Here is a 19,881-nt window from a genome sequence, read left to right as displayed (position 1 = left end):
TGCCCTCCAGGACACCTACAACACCCGATGTCACAGGAAGGCCAAAAAGATCATCAAGGACAACAACCACCCGAGCCACTGTCTTTTCACCCCGCTATCATCCAGAAGGCGAGGTCAGTACAGGTGCATTAAAGCTTGGACCGAGAGACTATGTAAAATTGGATTTAATAAATGTATCACTAGTCACTTTAAACAATGCCACTTTATATAATGTTTACATTACTCATCTCATGTGTATATACTGTACTCTATACCATCTACTGCATCTTGCTTATGCCGCACGGCCATCGCTCATCCATATATGTATATGTACATATTCTTATTCATTCTTTACACTGTGTATAAGGTAGTTGTTGTGAAATTGTTAGATTACTTGTTAGCTATTACTGCACGGTCAGAACTAGAAGCACAAGCATTTCGCTACACTCGCATTAACATCTGCTAACCATGTGTATTTGACAAATAAAATGTGATTTGATTCTCATAGCAAATGGTCTGAATACTTATGTACCGTAAATTCTGGACTATAAGCCGCTACTTTTTTCCCACGCTTTGAACATCGCGGCTTCAACAATGACGCGGCTAATATATGGATTTTTCCTGCTTTCAATTTTTTTTTTCTTCAAAAAAACACATTCTGTGACGTGCTCAGTTTTTTGGCGGCATGAAGCTTTCATTAGACCAATGAAATTGCCGAACGGGTTAAGGTCAAACAACTTTTTTGTTTACTGTTTAGATTAAATCGAGCGCGCTCAAACTTCCCATCATTCTGATTACGGTAGTCATTTTGTCACCCTCATCATGGCAAAGACACGGAGAAATGCATATGATGCAGCTTTCAAGTTGAAGGCGATTGATCTGGCTATTGGAAAAGGAAATAGAGCTGCTGCACGGGAGCTTGGTCTTAATGAGTCGATGATAAGACGTTGGAAACAGCAGCGTGAGGAATTGACTCAGTGCAAAAAGACAACTAAAGCTTACTGCTATTTATTTTTTTATTTTTTTCAAGCCGTGTTTCGTTAAAGCCTGTGTAAAGTTCATTTGTTTCAATGTACCGGTAGGCACCTGCGGCTTATAGACATGTGCGGCTTATTTATGTTCAAAATAATATATATTTTTTAATTCAGTGGGTGCGGCTTATATTCAGGTGCGCTTAATAGTCCGGAAATTAAGGTATTTCTGTTTTTTTATTGATAAAACCTCTTCTGGATGGGACCCTTTATCTCAATTTCTGCCTAAAATGACATACCCAAATCTAACTGCCTGTTACTCAGGACCTGAAGCAAGGATATGCATATTATTGATACTATTTGAAAGGAAACACTTTGAAGTTTGTGGAGATGTGAAATCAATGTAGGAGAATATAACACCACAGATCTGGTCAAAACAAACAAAGAAACTGTGTTTTATTTTTGTGTCCTCTTTGAAATGTAAAAGAAAGGTCATACACTGCTCAAAAAAATAAAGGGAACACTTAAACAACACAATGTAACTCCAAGTCAATCACACTTCTGTGAAATCAAACTGTCCACTTAGGAAGCAACACTGATTGACAATACATTTCACATGCTGTTGTGCAAATGGAATAGACAACAGGTGGAAATTATAGGCAATTAGCAAGACATCCCCAATAAAGGAGTGGTTCTGCAGGTGGGGACCACAGACCACTTCTCAGTTCCTATGCTTCCTGGCTGATGTTTTGGTCACTTTTGAATGCTGGCGGTGCTTTCACTCTAGTGGTAGCATGAGACGGAGTCTACAACCCACACAAGTGGCTCAGGTAGTGCAGCTCATCCAGGATGGCACATCAATGCGAGCTGTGGCAAGAAGGTTTGCTATGTCTGTCAGCGTAGTGTCCAGAGCATGGAGGCGCTACCAGGAGACAGGCCAGTACATCAGGAGACGTGGAGGAGGCCGTAGGAGGGCAACAACCCAGCAGCAGGACCGCTACCTCCGCCTTTGTGCAAGGAGGAGCAGGAGAAGCACTGCCAGAGCCCTGCAAAAGGACCTCCAGCAGGCCACAAATGTGCATGTGTCTGCTCAAACGGTCAGAAACAGACTCCATGAGGGTGGTATGAGGGCCCGACGTCCACAGGTGGGGGTTGTGCTTACAGCCCAACACCGTGCAGGACGTTTGGCATTTGCCAGAGAACACCAAGATTGGCAAATTCGCCACTGGCGCCCTGCGCTCTTCACAGATGAAAGCAGGTTCACACTGAGCACGTGACAGACGTGACAGGGTCTGGAGACGCCGTGGAGAACGTTCTGCTGCCTGCAACATCCTCCAGCATGACTGGTTTGGCGGTGGGTCAGTCATGGTGTGGGGTGGCATTTCTTTGGGGGGCTGCACAACCCTCCATGTGCTCGCCAGAGGTAGCCTGACTGCCATTAGGTACCGAGATGAGATCCTCAGACCCCTTGTGAGACCATATGCTGGTGCGGTTGGCCCTGGGTTCCTCCTAATGCAAGACAATGCTAGACCTCATGTGGCTGGAGTGTGTCAGCAGTTCCTGCAAGAGGATGGCATTGATGCTATGGACTGGCCCGCCCGTTCCCCAGAACTGAATCCAATTGAGCACATTTGGGACATCATGTCTCGCTCCATCCACCAACGCCACGTTGCACCACAGACTGTCCAGGAGTTGGCGGATGATTTAGTCCAGGTCTAGGAGGAGATCCCTCAGGAGACCATCCGCCACCTCATCAGCAACATGCCCAGGCATTGTAGGGAGGTCATACAGGCACGTGGAGGCCACACACACTACTGAGCCTCATTTTGACTTGTTTTAAGGACATTACATCAGTTGGATCAGCCTGTATTGTGGTTTTCCACTTTAATTATGAGTGTGACTCCAAATCCAGACCTCCATGGGTTGATAAATTGGATTTCCATTGATTATTTTTGTGTGATTTTGTTGTCAGCACATTCAACTATGTAAAGAAAAAAGTATTTAATAAGATTATTTCTTTCATTCAGATCTAGGATGTGTTGTTTAAGTGTTCCCTTTATTTTTTTGAGCAGTATACATTGAGATAGGAAGCTGGGGATAATTTAGATGTTGTCCACAACAGGGCAACCGTGTGTGAGCTACATAATATTTGGTATGAAGTCTCGCAGGTGTCCCTCACAAGTTTGCACAAATGTACCCAAGTGGCCTTCAAGTGGCCGAATTGGTTAATTGATACATTACTTTCGAGAACATACAAAAATGCTATGATAATACATTTTTTTTGTTTACTCACAAAGATGAAGGGGGCTGTACTTTCCAGTCATGTCCAGTTGAGGTCCTGGCCACCTTTTAGGTTGAAATGTTGGTGGGAGTGGCTCCACATCATCCTATAGCACAGTGTTCCAACGGTCCTCTCCCTCTGTGTTAGTTGCTGCTGGTGCACTGGCCGCCCTCCGCTTCTGGGCTGGCCTCTTCACACCTCTAGATGGCGGGGTGGGTTTGGAGTCAGAGACAGTGGAGCCAGAGACAGCAGCAGGGGTCAGACTGGAGTAACTATTTCCTACATTTGAATGAGTGGGGGATGGAGGACTTGAATGTGGTCTCTTTGGAGTTGGCTCCTAGAGGTCATCTCAACCACTATTGAGGATTGTTTAAAAAAATTCAGTTGGAACTCAGGCTTACATATTTTATTTAACCTTAATTTTAGCATGGGGTGAACCCTGAATCAATACTTTTACAGATGAGCCCTTCATCAAATACACAACACATGTGTGTAGAGTATAGAACACAATCGCTATAATGAAATAAACTCAGCAAAAAAAGAAACGTCCATTTTTCAGGACCCTGTCTTTCAAAGATAATTCAAATAACTTAACAGATCTTCTTTGTAAAGGGTTTAAACACTGTTTCCCATGCTTGTTCAATGAACCGTAAACAATTATTGAACATGCACCTGTGGAACGGTCGTTAAGACACTAACAGCTTACAGACGGTAGGCAATTAAGGTCACAGTTATGAAAACGTAGGACACTAAAGAGGCCTTACTACTGACTCTGAAAAACACCAAAAGGAAGATGCCCAGGGTCCCTGCTCATCTGCGTGAACGTGCATTAGGCATGCTGCAAGGAGGCATGAGGACTGCAGGTGTGGCCAGGGCAATAAATTGCAATGTCCGTACTGTGAGACGCCTATGACAGTGCTACAGGGAGACAGGACGGACAGCTGATCATTCTTGCAGTGGCAGAACACGTAACAACACCTACCAGGATTGGTACCTGTGGGACAGGTACAGGATGGCAACAACAACTGCCCGAGTTACACCAGGAACGCACAATCCCTCCATCAGTGCTCAGACTGTCCACAATAAGCTGAGAGACGCTGGACTGAGGGCTTGTAGGCCTGTTGTAAGGCAGGTCCTCACCAGACATCACTGGCAACAACGTTGCGTAAGGGCACAAACCCACCGTCGCTGGACCAGACAGGACTGGCAAAAGTGCTCTTCACTGACGAGTTGCGGTTCTGTCTCACCAGGGGTGATGGTCGGATTTGCGTTTATCGTCGAAGGAATGAGCATTACACCGAGGCCTGTACTCTGGAGCGGGATTGATTTGGAGGTGGAGGGTCCGTCATGGTCTGGGGTGGTGTGTCGGGGTCAGACAGCATCGTCGGACGAGCTTGTTGTCATTGCAGGCAATCTCAACGCTGTGCGTTACAGGAAAGACATCCTCCTCCCTCATGTGGTACCCTTCCTGCCTGCTCATCCTGACATGACGCTCAAGCATGACAATGCCACCAGCCATACTGCTCATTCTGTGTGTGATTACCTGCAAGACAGGAATATCAGTGTTCTGCCATGGCCAGCGACGATCCAGGATCTCAATCCCATTGAGCACGTCTGGGACCTGTTGGATCGGAGGTTGAGGGCTAGGGTCATTCCCCCCAGAGATGTCAAGGAACTTGCAGGTGCCTTGGTGGTAGAGTGAGGTAACATCTCACAGCAAGAACTGGCAAATCTGGTGCAGTCCATGAGGAGATGCACTGCAGTACTTAATGCAGCTGGTGGCCACACCAGATACTGGCTGTTACTTTTGATTTTGACCCCCCCCCCCCTTTTTCAAGGACACATTATTCAATTTCTGTTAGTCACATGTCTGCGGAACTTGTTCAGTTTATGTCTCAGTTGTTGAATCTTTTTATGTTCATACAAATATTTACACGTTAAGTTTGCTGAAAATAAACAGTTGACAGTGAGAGGATGTTTCTTTTTTTGCTGAGTTTGTGGACGAATAGGCAGTAATACACTCAAATCACAGCCACAGCATGTATTAGGTATTCACAATATATCGGAATCGGCCCGACATTTGCCAAAAATGCCAACATTGGTATTGGTCCGATGTCTGTCTAGTTTAATGCCGATGTGCAAAACTGATTTCAAAGCTGACATGCATACCTATATAATGTAGGTACATGACGTAATGATGTACATTTTGCACTACACGTGCAACACAGCTTTCCTAACCTAGGCCACAATGTCTGCTGTGTGGACTGAGCAGTAATCAAGTGTAGCAGTCATTTGAAAGAGTAAGAAAATTTCAGCGAGACAACTCAAATGCGAAATCAATTAATGCCAAGATAATGTAATTCATTGCCCTTGACAATCAACCGTTCTCTGTCGTGGGTGGTGATGTCTTTCGCCGACTGGTCGAGCACCGGTACACATGTTACCCTACCGGAGTTACAGTGATGCGTCACGACATATACTATGGAACACAGTTTGGTTCTTTGCGTGTCAAAGAAGATACGTCAAACAACACAGTTCTATTATAGAATGTTGTGTGTTCTGAATTTGCACGTGCAAGCCAAGCACCACCACTACTATCAGTAGCACTGTCAAAGCTGTACAAAAAGTCTGCAAACAAGCAAACACCGGCCACGGACCATGTGGTTACTATACCACGTTGGTAATAAAGCATTATTTGTTCGACCGCAACTTCTGGGGTAGCTAGCTAGCTTTAGCTTGGTACCTAGATGGCACCAATACAACCAGCCTGAAAACAATGACCAGTAGAAACTGCAGTCATTTTCACTATTCTTTGCAATGATTTAGGAATCCTTGTAAGTATTAGCTAAGTAGCCACTTCGCCTATTGAAATTGAACTTCAGTTCATGAAAATAATAAAGCTAACGTTACAAGCAGCCAGCTAGCTTCATCTGGCTAGTGAGTGAGGCTCGACCAGACCGGGTTATGTGTTGTGAAGCTAGCCACAATAATAATTAGGCACAATAGTGGAATTTGCAGTTTGCCTTCAAAATAAAAGTAACTCTTTGAAAGTGATGCAGAAGGTTACAATTGGTGGAATCGTGCCATATTTAGACTAGATAATGCTAAAGGTTGCTGGATCTGGGATTCGATCCAGCAACCTTTCGGTTACTGTAGAATGATTTAAACAAGTTTGATTGCCTACTAGAGTGTCTGAGGATTGCACAGAAACCGAACTTGACCGGGTTAAACAACGTTTTGCAGATTTTTTTTAATTTAATAAATTGTTTTGTTGAAAGAGAATTCATGCAAAGCGCTGTATACAACATAGATTGTGTTAGTTTAGTTTGATAAAATCCATTTTTATATCCTATGGTACATTTTATCTCTGGGACCCTCAGGATGACAAATCAGAGCAAGATTACTGAATGTAAGTGTATTATTTACCGTCAGAGGTGAATGTATCAAACCAGTTGCCTTTAAGTGTTGTGTTGTTGTGCACTCAAACAATATCATCCTCAAACAATAGCATGAACATTTTTCACTGTGATAGCTACTGTAAATTGGATACTGCAGTTAGATTAACAATCATTTAAGCTTTCTGACGATATAAGACATGTCTATGTCCCAGAAGGTTGGCTGTTTATACCGCCATTCTAGTCACATATATTATATTGAACAGCAACTGTCCCGATTTTGGGACACTGATCCTGTATATTTAAAAAATATATATGCATGTTTTCACTTTGTCATTATGGGGTGTTGTGTGTAGATTGATTGAGGAACATTTTATTTAATTCACAAAATGTGGAAAAGGGTAAGGGGTCTGAATACTTTCCGACTGCACTGTATGTGTTTTAATCAAATCCACTATATGCTGAACTTGTCTGATGCTTTAAGCGAACTGTTTGAGGAAATAATTAAGACACAAATGACTGGAGGGAGTCCGACCGCAATTGATCCGATTGTGCTGGGCCTGACTCGGACTTGCTGTGTTAAAAAAACAAACAGCGAGTGACTTTGACTAGCACCCGTTGTCTCTCTTCTCCCAGCTGCAATGACCACCATAGAACATCAACCGTGTGTATTGCGCTGTCTGTGTTGCTGAAACTGAAACATAATGGCAGCCATTTCTGACTGAAAAGTTGTGTTACCGAAATCCCTCATTTGTTTAGGAATAACATTCCCTATTCCATCAACCCTTGCTGTCTTTACTTGACACATGCACGTGACCAATAGGGCCAATAGCTTATCATAGTCGCATCAATAAATTGGTTAAAACAGGCTCTGAACACCGTAACTCATCTGACCGCAAAATGGATGTAGAGGACGTGACAAACTCGAAACATGGGAATGTTTACTTGTTGCTCAGGAGGTAAAGAAGTCACGTGTGGAATACATTTGACTAGTTGTTGAAAATACTGGAGATCAAGAAAAATAATTATTGATTGATACAGTATTTCAATACTTATATTAGGCTATAGGCCTAAGTAATTTACAGTTTTAAGATTAAACAGGATGCGCTCTTCAGCCTAGAGCTCGATGGTGGCTATACTAAGCCTGCTAATGATAATGACATTACTTATTTATTATTATTATTATGATGATCATCATAATAGTATAACACTAAGGAGATTAAATAAAATATTTCGGACAATTTGTAACCGTGTTAAAACTTTATTTATTTTTTCAGAAATAATACCAGAGAGGCTGGTCTAACGGGGAAAAAAACGTGTAAAGCCTGTATTACAGCATAGCGAAGATTAAAAACAGACGAATTTGTGTAATTGTTTGTCCGACAGGTTGTGGTTGCCTGAGGCTTGGTGCTCACGTAGGCCACTAAACAAACACTCAAACATTCAGAAGAAGCATGATCTGTCTTATTTCTGTAGATATTAGATCTTATTTGTCACATGCGCCGAATACAACCGGTGTAGACTTTACAGTGAAATGCTTACTTGCAAGCCCTAACCAGCAATGCAGTTTACATTTTTTTTTTATATATATAAGAGGAAGAAATAATGAGAACAGAGATCTATCTATATGGATGATTTATAAAGCCAGGCACGTTTAACAGGCTATTGATTATAGACTTAATTAAGTTGGGTTTCCTCTCTCCTCACTTTTCTTAGACAATTAAGGTAAGTGTTGTTTTCTCATCTCCTAATTCCGCCGCATTGTTCTCAACACCAACATGCTGGTCAACTTTGCTATTATGCCCATAGCAACATGATCTTGGAAAAAGTGTCCATTCAACAGCGCACTGATGAGTTTCAGAACCGTGGACAACGAGCACTATCTAATGTGGGAGAAAGCACATTTGTTATAAAATATTAATTTTGTTCTGCACCATTGTTCTTACATAATATAACTATATACAATTTCTGTAGCAAATGTCTTAGACTGATGGACTGTGCCAGGCTCATGGCCTCAACAATGGATCATTCCACTCGGACTCAGACAGGCACGAGTCAGACAGGTGTCTTATACACCATCATTTTTTTAATTTGCTACTGCTCAACTAAATCTCGATCGACCAACAGCCTTTCGACCAAACAATAGACCAGTCAACTAAATGGGGTCAGCCCTAATTTGAAGCTGGTGGACCAATATCCCTGTTTTGAAGTTTTGATTAGCTTCAAAATGTTGTAAAAACAATATTTTTCTTATTGAAGCTATATTTCACAGCGATTTAGATGGTACAATGATTGACTACACTGCTTGTTTTCTCACAAACTGAAATTGAGCGAACAGTGTAGAATTTTTGCAACCAGGAAATGAGCAATTTCCACTAGATAACACAGCCACAAAATCAGAACAGCTTTCCCAGTTTGACAACAGATGCCACTCCGGCAGGAAAAATCAATAGGTGAATATTACAGCCAATCACAACACTGGCGAGTAAGTAATACTGTGAAACACCATCATTCCACTATTAGTGCCAGATATATTATGGGTTTTGTCTGAAATTACAATGCAAAATTTCAACAACAACAAAAAATCCTGTGTAGCACGTTCAATGTTCATCCTAAACCTGTAGGGTTTTTTGTACCCATGCCTTAGTCTTGCTTATCACCACAACTGTGGGCACTTATCCTGTACCTCTTGTTTTGCTTTTCTGTAACAGTGACCATGACGATGAGGTGGCCAGTCTAGAGTCGTCTTCAGGGAACTGTGGAGCCAGGTCGTCTCAAAGACTGCCAGTGAAGGAGTGGAAGAGCTCTCCCAGAGGCTCCCCTAAACTAAAGAGGAAGAGTAAAAAAGACGACGGGTGGGTGATAGCAGTCATGGTAAACATTTTCTGTTATTTTACTTCAATGTCTAATGGCCTCTCTGCCTTCTGTCTTTTCAGGGATGCATCTCATGCCTCTCAGTCCAGGCAGCCTGAGCAGCATCATCAGGTAAGTGATCATGGTTGTTTGAGTTGTGATTATGACGCTGGCACCAGGATGTACACCCATTGTGTATTTTCAGCAATACCATTTGTCATTTAGCAGACGCACTTATCCAGAGCGACAGTGAGTGCATACATTTCAATGATTTGAATGATTTTTCACACTGGTCCCCCGTGGGAATCGAACCCACAACTCTGGCGTTGCAAACGCATTTTCTTTCAACTGATCCACATGGGATAAGTAGATTATACAGTAGAACTGGTTTGCTTACACGTCATGGTCTTCTGAACTTTTGAAGTTCTCTGCTGCCAATGACTGGAACAAACTGCAAAAATCACTGAAGCTGGAGACTTATATTTCCGTCACATACTTTAAGCATCAGCTGTCAGAGCAGCTTACCGATCATTGCACCTGTACATAGCCCATCTGTAAATAGCCCACCCAACTACCTCATCCCCATATTATTCATTTTTTTGCTCCTTTGCACCCCAGTATCTTTACTTGCACATTCATCTTCTACAAATCTATCACTCCAGTGTTTAATTGCTAAATTGTAATTATTTCACCACTATGGCCTATTTATTGCCTTACCTCCTTAATCTTACCTCATTTGCACACACTGTATTGTATTATTGACTGTACGTTTGTTTATCCCATGTGTAACTCTGTTGTTTGTGTCGCACTGCTTTGCTTTACGTTGGCCAGGTCTCAGTTGTAAATGAGAACTTGTTCTCAACTGGCCCACCTGGTTAAATAAAGGTGAAATAAATACACTTTCCTCTCTGTCATCTGATGTGACCTGTAGCAGATGAACCCAGAGGTGCTGGAAGAGCTCCTGATTTTGCTCCGTAACCAGCAGAGGGAGATAGCGGAGCTCCATCAGAGTCAGCTGGAGCTGCTTCAGAGAGTGACAGGCCACATGGACGCCGTGCAGAGCTCTGTCATAGCCCACGTAGAGCACGTCATGGTCAGCCAGCAGGAGCACGAACGTATCCTTACAACTGGGATATGTTACAAATTCCAATAACTCCTAGACCTCCCTTTTTAAGGTACCATCAAATTATAAATGATATAAGCCGTTCCCCAAAGCAGCTGCTTTGTTTACAAAGAGCACACGACAAGGAGCAAAAGGAAGCTTTCGTGACGATCTACTGTTCTGCAGCTCAAGAGGGGTGATCAAGTCACACTTGAAATTCATTACTGCCAGCTAAATATTTTAGAACTATAAGTATAACTATCTAATACATTATTTCCAGCTCTAGGCTCCAGTTATGCATTTGTTGGCTAACTTGCTAGCTTGTAAGATCAAGCTTCTTGGTTACAGCAGAGACAAACAATCCCCTCCTGGATCAAGATCCTTGCGGTCTAATATTTGTTTTGTGCTTGGCAGCAAACCTTTTGAGATAGTTGTGCGACTTTGAGCTGGAGGGTCTGTTCTTGCAATCTGTTTTATTTTTGATCACGCTTGTTAGCATTTATCTAGCGTCCGCTATAGGAATTCGCTAGTACTTTGTTAGCATAACTGTTTTGATATATATTTATTTATTTTTTGCCGGAAATACCGTATACCCCGGTATGGTACAGGAACGGTAGGAAGGTATTAAAATCTGGACACCGTCCGACCATGATCACTGCAATATATAGGGCCGTGTTATGAATGCAAATATTGTAGTTTAAATGGATTTAAATTCAAATGAACCAAGAACCTTTTGTCTTCTAGAAAGGTGCGTAATTAAGACCATTATTTTGTTGCATCAACCCAGCACACAAGTTCCTCTTGTGTCTGATCCTTGACCCGGCGTTGATTCTCAGAGAGGAGAATGGAGAGAATCCTAGCAGAGGGACACAACCGTAACCAGCAGCTCCAGGAGCATCTCTCGCAGCAGCTGGGTCAAACTCTCAGTAACACCCTTTGTAATCGGCTGGACAAGACTCTCCGAGAGGAGATGAAGAAGACTGTTCCTCCCAGTTAGTACACTTCCTTCATTTTTCCTATAACATATTCAGTTTTTTTTATCAAATAAGTGTTTCACTATGTAAAATCACTGAGAGGTAACTGTTTGGACTTACTTCACAGCTATCACCAAGAGCCTGGAGCCTGTCACTGCCCAGATGAGTAACACCATTGCTGCTAAGCTGACAGCTGTGGAGGCAGCACTGAAGGAGAATGTTAGCAAAGTCGTGAAGTCAAAGGTTAGTGGCAATTTTCAGATCATCATGGTCTCTAGAGCAGCATTTCCCAAGCTTGGGGTTGAAAATGGGATTGCGAGAGAAATAAATTATAATACGCCGCTTAGTTCATAGAACCACGGTCACGTGAGTAACCTTCGATATCTGCTATTAGGGGTTCTGTTTTTTTCCCTAGACATTTGGTTAACTTTTGAACGGTTGAGGCTGTAAGCTGTAAAGACACCATTTTCTGAAAGCTAAGACTCTCAGGAACACATGTCTTTCCTTCCACGGCTCTCGCATATTAAAATGGGGTCGTGGGATAAAAAAAGTTTGGAAACCTCTGCTCTAGAGCCTAGGTTGGTCATTGGATCAAGGAATGTAAAGTTGTCATAGCTCACTTATTCAGTACTCTCTTATTCAGTCTTCAGTCAAAATGCACACATAAAAATTACCTGAAGCATTCATCTTTATCCCTTTATCCCTTCCTGTGCAGAACACCACAGATGCTATTGGCCGGGCAGCTGCCGAGGCAATGCAGGGGCCTATCCAGGCTGCCTACAAAGATGCTTTCCAGGGCATTGTGCTGCCTGTGTTTGAGAGGGGCTGCCAGTCTATGTTCCAGCAGATCAATGAGAGCTTCAAGCAGGGCACCCATGAGTGTAAGACAATCCTATTACCAACTGTTAACCCTCAGCATTTCTAATCCAGGCTGTTTCTTAGCTTTATGCAGTACCACGAGAGCAAGGTCAAGAACTTCGCATTTATCATATGTTTATTTCAAGAAGAGCAGTGGGCTTTGTATGCATTGTAAATATTTGCTATATTTGTTTATTCAGCTGATTTTATATTATGCTAACAGCACATCTGAATATGCCTGACAGATCTTTGTGTCGTACTGAGGATGTTTGTTTTCCTCTGTAGATATCCAGCAACTGGAGACCCATGTGAAGAACAAGAAGCAGCATGAGCAGGAAGCACGGGATCCTATGATTGGCCAGCTGCAACAGATGATTGACACGTTCCAGAACTCAACGGATCAGCTGGCCACCACCATCACAGCAAGTGTCCGCTCTGAGGTCCAGCATCAGCTCCACATGACGGTGGGAAAGTAAGTCTAACCAACGCCCAACAGAAAGCTCTTCCTTTTTTTTTTTGTATTAGTGATTGGTAAAGCAACTAGAGATTGATCAGACATCCCAAACAGATGCCTTAGCAAGCAGTTTGGGTTGCCATATTGAGTGGCTGTGTAATGGATTGGTTGAGCAGAAACAAACACCTTAATCCTGGCTTAATTTCAGTACATAAATTCGATTGAACCACAGTTTGCGACGCAATTAATTTCATGGCACTTGAGTTTATAGATTTTTAAGTTGGACTGAATAACTTTATAAAGTGTTTAAAAAATGTCTGTTTAGGAATTTACACATTTTCGACCATTTCAATGTTTTGATAGTGTACCTTGGGTATATAACGGTGCCGGTTCGGTCTTGTATCCAGCTTGCAGGACTCGATCCTGACCCAGGTGCAGCGCATTGTGAAGGGTGAGGTGAGTATGGCCATGAAGGAGCAGCAGGCAGCTGTGAACTCCAGCATCATGCAGGCCATGCGCTCTGCTGCAGGCACGCCTGTCCCCACTGCTCACCTGGACTACCAGGCCCAGCAAGCCAGCATCCTGCAGCTGCTGCAGCAGGGACAGCTCAACCAGGCCTTCCAACAGGTGAGTCCTGCTCCCCTCTGCCTCCCTGATACACCTCCACCCATCCCATCACAGGCTCACAGCCTCTCCTGTCCAATGCGTGGTGGATGTCAGAGGGCATCATTTAAAGATACCTGTGGCATCTGAGCTGTCTCTTCTCCTCCAACCACCCTCCTCTATAGGCCCTGTCAGCCTCTGACCTGAACCTGGTTCTGTATGTGTGCGAGACCATCGACTCCCAGCAGGTGTTTGGCCAGCATCCCTGCCCCCTCATCCAGCCAGTGCTGCTGTCCCTCATACAGCAGCTGTCCACTAACCTGGCCACACGCTCTGAGCTCAAGATCAGGTACGCATGCGCACCCACAAGAGCATGTCATAAATTGGCTGGAAACATAGGAAACTGTTGATCGTGTAAAACCCAGCAGCGTTCTAGACGCAAACTGGTGCACCTGGCACCTACTACCATACCCTGTTCAAAGGCACTTAAATCTTTTGTCTTGCCCATTTACTCTGAATGGCACACATACACAATCCATGTCTCAATTCTCTCAAGGCTTAAATATCCTTTAACCTGTCTCCTCCCCTTCATCTACACTGATTGAAGTGGATTTAACAAATTACATCAATAAGGGATCATAGCTTTCACCTGGTCAGTCTGTCATGGAAAGAGCAGGTGTCCTTAATATCAAAACACCTCAATTTTAATTCTTAAACACACCTTGGATGTAATAAACCGGCCATGGCCAGCTTGAAATGTAAATATTTTGTTTGCTCTTAATCAGGTTTGTGCTCTCTTTTACAAGCCTCCCTCAAGCAACATACTGACTGACAAACCTTAGTCACATTTCCTCCATGTTGAGCTGTGTCAAACTGCAGCTCGAATGCTTTTTACGCGTTTAGACCACAGTAAGAAATGTGTGTAATAGGAACATGACAGGCCTATGAATATGAAAACATGTCCAGACAATGCGCTGCCAAGTCCCTTTACTGCTCTTTAAGAGCTCAAATGATCAGTCTTAATCCAGTTTGAATGGCACCCTAAACTATCAGCCTGATACTGGCCAGCTGTTGAGACTTCTACACCATCTGTGGGACTGAATCTGTAGCTGAGGCTGTACAATATGAAGGGCCTTTTTCAAACACTCCATTGCCTTTTTTAATGCATGGTATGAAATATCTGTTGTATAAACTTATTTTGACCTCAAAATTTAAGGACTGTCACAGTGTAACTTTGAGCAAGGGCATATCGGTCTCAGTAGAGAAGAGACCTGATTGGGCTGTTGTCCAAGGTATGTGATATATATAAATGTAGGGCTTTGCTGAAATTAGAGGGAAATTGGTCCCTTTGAGCGTTGGGAGGTTAATGGCTCTTAAGCCCCAAGATTACCATTGAGAGAACTGTGCTTAGAGGTTTTAAATGCTTTGGATTGGGTCTGCAGCTGTAAAATTGGAACAATCTGATGCGACGCATTTGGGTTGAGCCACTGGATTGGGTAACAGGACAGTGCTGCTGGGCGATCAGGGTCACTCCACTGCATTTACTGTTTTAATCAAGCCATTCAAATCTTTGCCATCGGCTGCAAGGTAATTAGGGCAACTTTGTCGGGACATGCAAGCCAATAACACTATTGGCTTAAATGGTACAATCCGTGTCTTCTAAAAGCCCACGGTAACCTTCTCTCTGTCTGTATCAGTTACTTGGAGGATGCTGTGATGAACCTGGACCATGGTGATCCGGTGACGAGGGACCACATGAGTGCGGTGCTGTCCCAGGTCCGACAGAAGCTGTTGCAGTTCCTGCAGTCAGACCCACACAGTCCTCTCAGCAAGAGAGCCCGGCGCCTGGTGATGATGCTTCAGGGCCTGGTCAATCACTAGTTCTGTGGTTGGCGCCTATTGATATTTAGCCCCTTCACATCCCTGTTCTGCTCCCACACAGTTAAAACAAAGTGCAGTGAGTTTCATTGAAGTGCTGAGGGGAGCAGAGCTGTCGTTAAAGAGATGTGAGCATGATCTACAGTGCCATCGGAAAGTATTCAGACCCCTTGACTTTTTCCACATTTTGTTAGGTTACAGCCTTATAATAAAATTGATTACGTAGTTTTTTTCCCTCATCAATCTACATAGATTACCCAATAATGACAAAGCAAAAATGTTTGCTAATTTATGAAAAATGTAAATATTACATTTACAAAGTATTCAGACCCTCTTCTTGGGTATGATGCTACGAGCTTGGCACACTTATATTTGGAGAGTTTCTCCCATTCTCTGCAGATCCTATCAAGCTCTGTCAGTTTGGATGGGGAGTGTCGCTGCACAGCTCTTTTCAGGTCTCTCCAGAGATGTTTGATCAGGTTCAAGTCCGGGCTCTGGCTGGGCCACTCAAGGACATTCAGAGACTTTTCCCGAAGCCACTCCTGCGTTGTCTTGGCTTTGTGCTTAGGGTCGTTGTCCTGTTGGAAGGGGAACCTTCGCCTCAGTCTTAAGTCCTGATCGCTCTGGAGTAGGTTTTCATCAAGGATCTCTCTGTACTTTGCTCTATTTCATCTTTGCCTTGATCCTGACTGGTATACCAGTCACTGCCGCTGAAAAACATCCCACAGCATGCTGCCGCCACCACCATGCTTCGCCGTAGGGATGGTGCCAGGTTTCCTCCAGACGTGATGCTTGGCATTCAGGACAAAGAGTTCAATCTTGGTTTCATCAGAGCAGAGAATCTTGTTTCTCATGGTCTGAGAGTCCTTAAGGTGCCTTTTGGCAAACTCCAAGCAGGCTATCGTGTGCCTTTTACTGATGAGTGGCTTCCGTCTGGCCAGTCTACCATAAAGGCCTGATTGGTTGAGTGCTGCAGAGACGGTTGTCCATCTGGAAGGTTCTCCCATCTCCACAGAGGAACTCTGGGGCTCTGTCAGTGACCATCAAGTTCTTGGTCACCTCCCTGACCAAGGCCCTTCTCCCCAGTTTGCTCAGTTTGGTCAGGTGGCCAGCTCTAGGAAGAGTATTGGTAGTTCCAAATTTCTTCCATTTAAGGTGTTCTTGGGACCCTTCAATGCTGCAGAAATTTTTGTTGGTACCTTTCCCCAGATCTTTGCCTCGACACAATCCTGCCTCGGAGCTCTATGGACAATTTCTTCGACCTCACGGCTTTGTTTTTGCTCGGACATGCACTGTCAACTGTGCGACCTTTATATAGACAGGTGTGTACCTTTCTAAATCTTGTCCAATAAATTGAATTTACCACAGGTGGACTCCAATCAAGTTGTAGAACCATCTCAAGGATGATCAATGTAAACAAGATGCACCTGAGTTCAATTTCGAGTCTCATAGCAAAGGGTCTGAATACTTATGTAAATAAGGTAATTTCTGTTTTTTATTTTCAATACATTTGAAAAATGTCTAAAAAGCTGTTTTTTCCTTGTCATTATTGGTTATTGTGTGTAGATTGCTGAGGACATTTATTTAATCCACTTTAGAATAAGGCTGTAACATAATAAAATGTGGAAAAAGTCAAGGGGTCTGAACACTTTCCGATGGCTCTGCACTTTCTGTACCCTCGACACTTTTTGATGCATTGTACATCGCAATGGAACATTTTGTTTTATCTTTCATTTTTACGTGTAGAAATGGCAAGAACAGACTGGGTTTGCCCTTTTTGGACTTGTGTAGATTGAAGGATTATTTTCAGTGGGAAACCCGCTGTTCATGAGTACTACGAACCTTGCCATTACCTTCTATTTGTCTTTTCCCTGTCATATCCACAAGAGACTGTTTGAGAAATACCTATCCTAAATGTAGGCAGTCGTTACAGATGGATGGGCCTTTTATGTTGTATTATGTTTTCTGTATATTCAACCATTCTGTTAAATCCAGTGTTCTGACTTTAGTTCAGAATGCTATTTCGCTTTGAGGGACTTCTACAGTAGGCTTTCAATCTACACCGTTAGTATTTCCTTTCTCTGATATTTCCATGTTCTTATGTGCATAGGACAGGAGTATGCTTGTGGAGTCTTAGAAACGGCCTTCCACATGTATAGCTTTATAAAGTCAACTCTTTTGATGGCACCTCGACGAAATTCACTCATGTCCCTGAAAAATGTTTTTTTTTCTTTGCCCAGGGTGTTTTGTTTTTTTTTATATACCAACAATCCTTAACATTTCTAAGACTTGTATGATTTCATGTACTTGCTTGAATACTTATTGAATTAGTTATAATCCATAGAAAATGCTTCTAACAAATTGTTACTTATACTGGCCTCGTTTTTGCATCAGGATATCCAAGTTATGTTCGTAAACCTGATGTACTTCTCCTGTTCTTTAGAGGGCAGCCCTTTGTTTGAATGCAATCACATTCATATTTTTTAGCATGGTTTCTTTTAGACTACTTGCAAAGTCTAGTTGGAAAGTTTAACAAAACTGGGAGCATGGCTTAATGTATTAAAACGTATTTGTCTTCTAAACAAGTTAAAATGGTCTAATTATCTAGGGACAGACCCGTGAAACTCCACAATGTTGGGTTGCATTATGAATGTCAACTGCACAATGTTGGGTTGCATTATGAATGTCAACTGCACAATGTCGGGTTGCATTATGAATGTCAACTGCACAATGTTGGGTTGCATTATGAATGTCAACTGCACAATGCCTACTATGCCGCTGGTCAGTTGATTGTCATGCAAATAAGACGTGTTGGTTTTCCCTCAAACCTTTCATGTGCAGGAACAAAACATTTATAGTAAGTGCCTTATTGTACTTCACTGATGGGGATTTGGCCTCCACTACCTTTTAGATGTTATGCCATTTGAAACAGTTGTGTAAATGAACCGCATTTGACTGACTGTAAAAGAGTGCGTTACTGGGTTTTTACGCACACTTATTAATGACTTCTTTTGCAAACAAGGTTTCAAATGGCACAGGAAGAACATCTTTGCATTAGGTATACAAACATGATTTGACGATAGAGAGGCTAGCTAGAATAGGCCTCATCAATTATTGGTTATGTAATTCCACTTTACTGTAGGAGAGATGGGAAATGTTTAAACCCATGCTCATCTTGTCTTGCCAATTCCAAAATGTCAATCTCTGCTATTGATGTCTTGTCATCTCATTTCAAGGACAGTTACTTGTTATGAACGTTCTGGTGTCATCGTTTAACATTCCTTTCTTAGAAATAAAGTGGAATGAGGGGGACGTAGGGCAGTGTGAGCTAAGCTTGGAGGTGTTTCTTGCCAGTCTTGCCAGACTCTCTTATTCTTTTATTCCGGTTGTGGCCTGATGGATTGTTCAAATGGCTTGTAAAATCAAATCTGGTTGGAATAGCACCCTCTTTCAAGGATGTTCTTAAAATGCTGGCAAGAAACACCTCCATTGTTTAAAATTTAGGAAGAAAAAAATTCCTGATGTTTCGCACAATTCGTGCTTCTTCAGAGGAAAATAGACAGAAAATAAGAGATGCTTATTTTACCAGGTCAGAATTATGTTTGACCATAGTAGTGGTTGGTTTGATAAGCACTTTTTGGTGTTCCAATTTATTTAACAGGACTTGTTGAAAGTTGATTCTCAACTCCCAGTTTTTCTTTGCTTCAATGATTTGAGTTTCATCAGTGAACACTATATAGTTGCTAGGTCATCTTCAGCTGCTGATTGATTGACAAAACGCTAGGTATGCCTGTATGCTCAGGAGAACCATGCATAAAAATCAAACTACTATATTCAAGGTTATAAGCCATCTGTATTACCAAGCCACAAAGCTGTGTAAAGCAGACAGTAATGTCTGTATTTTCTCCAAGGTTGGGAGTGAGGACGAATCTGTCCTTGGTGGAGGAGGTTGATGATCCATCTTTTATTGTATTAAGTTGCATGTCTGGTAACTGGAATAGCAGTTGTTTGACCTGAAGTGTAAAGGCGGGATGGTTTGGAAGCTCTTAGTTTTACTTATGTTTCATATTGATCAGGGTTAAGCAACAAGAATCAGACATGAATGTGGATAATAGTAAGCTTGTACATAAACGCTATACAATCTAAATATTTTTTCCTAGTTTGCAAAAACAATGAAATCATGTTTTGTGTATTACTCATTTTGATCGTTTGTAATTTCCATCGTGCTTTGTTCCCTGTGCTTGGATTGTTGTATATTTTACTCGTTTCTTTTACCCTAAACGTTTTTGGAATAAAAAAAGAACATGGTTAATGCATTGCATGGTGCCCTTTATTTCACATGTAGCCTATTCGACACCACGTTTACGTTTTTACATTTTGTGGTAAAGATAATAGCCGAATCCCCCTTCCACATAGGAGTTGTTTGAAGCGGGTGCATAAACGCGCGCGTCAAACTAAAGATATAAGCATGTTTTTTACCATGAGGATGAACATGGGTTAATTTCCACATTGGGGTTAAAATAGCACTTTTCT

General features: G+C 42.5%; 1 protein-coding gene across 6 annotated transcripts in view; it reads left to right on the top strand.

The window, feature by feature from the left end:
* The window catches only part of LOC115196796 (enhancer of mRNA-decapping protein 4), a 50,928-nt gene extending 35,366 nt beyond the window's left edge, over window positions 1-15,562 (top strand). For all 6 annotated transcript variants that reach the window (XM_029757708.1, XM_029757706.1, XM_029757705.1 and 3 more), the window contains 10 exons: window positions 9,338-9,481; window positions 9,563-9,611; window positions 10,411-10,594; window positions 11,418-11,573; window positions 11,683-11,798; window positions 12,271-12,436; window positions 12,699-12,885; window positions 13,275-13,494; window positions 13,656-13,819; window positions 15,168-15,562. In XM_029757708.1, the coding sequence (XP_029613568.1) occupies window positions 9,338-9,481; window positions 9,563-9,611; window positions 10,411-10,594; window positions 11,418-11,573; window positions 11,683-11,798; window positions 12,271-12,436; window positions 12,699-12,885; window positions 13,275-13,494; window positions 13,656-13,819; window positions 15,168-15,351 (1,570 nt within the window). In that variant the 3' untranslated portion in view covers window positions 15,352-15,562. The remainder of the gene's footprint in view (window positions 1-9,337; window positions 9,482-9,562; window positions 9,612-10,410; window positions 10,595-11,417; window positions 11,574-11,682; window positions 11,799-12,270; window positions 12,437-12,698; window positions 12,886-13,274; window positions 13,495-13,655; window positions 13,820-15,167) is intronic.
* The last annotated feature ends 4,319 nt before the right edge of the window (window positions 15,563-19,881 follow it).

This window comes from Salmo trutta, chromosome 7, assembly GCF_901001165.1.
Source record: "Salmo trutta chromosome 7, fSalTru1.1, whole genome shotgun sequence".
NCBI lineage: Eukaryota > Metazoa > Chordata > Actinopteri > Salmoniformes > Salmonidae > Salmo > Salmo trutta.
Note: the sequence above shows the minus strand (reverse complement) of the source record. Positions and strands in the feature narration are given on the sequence as shown.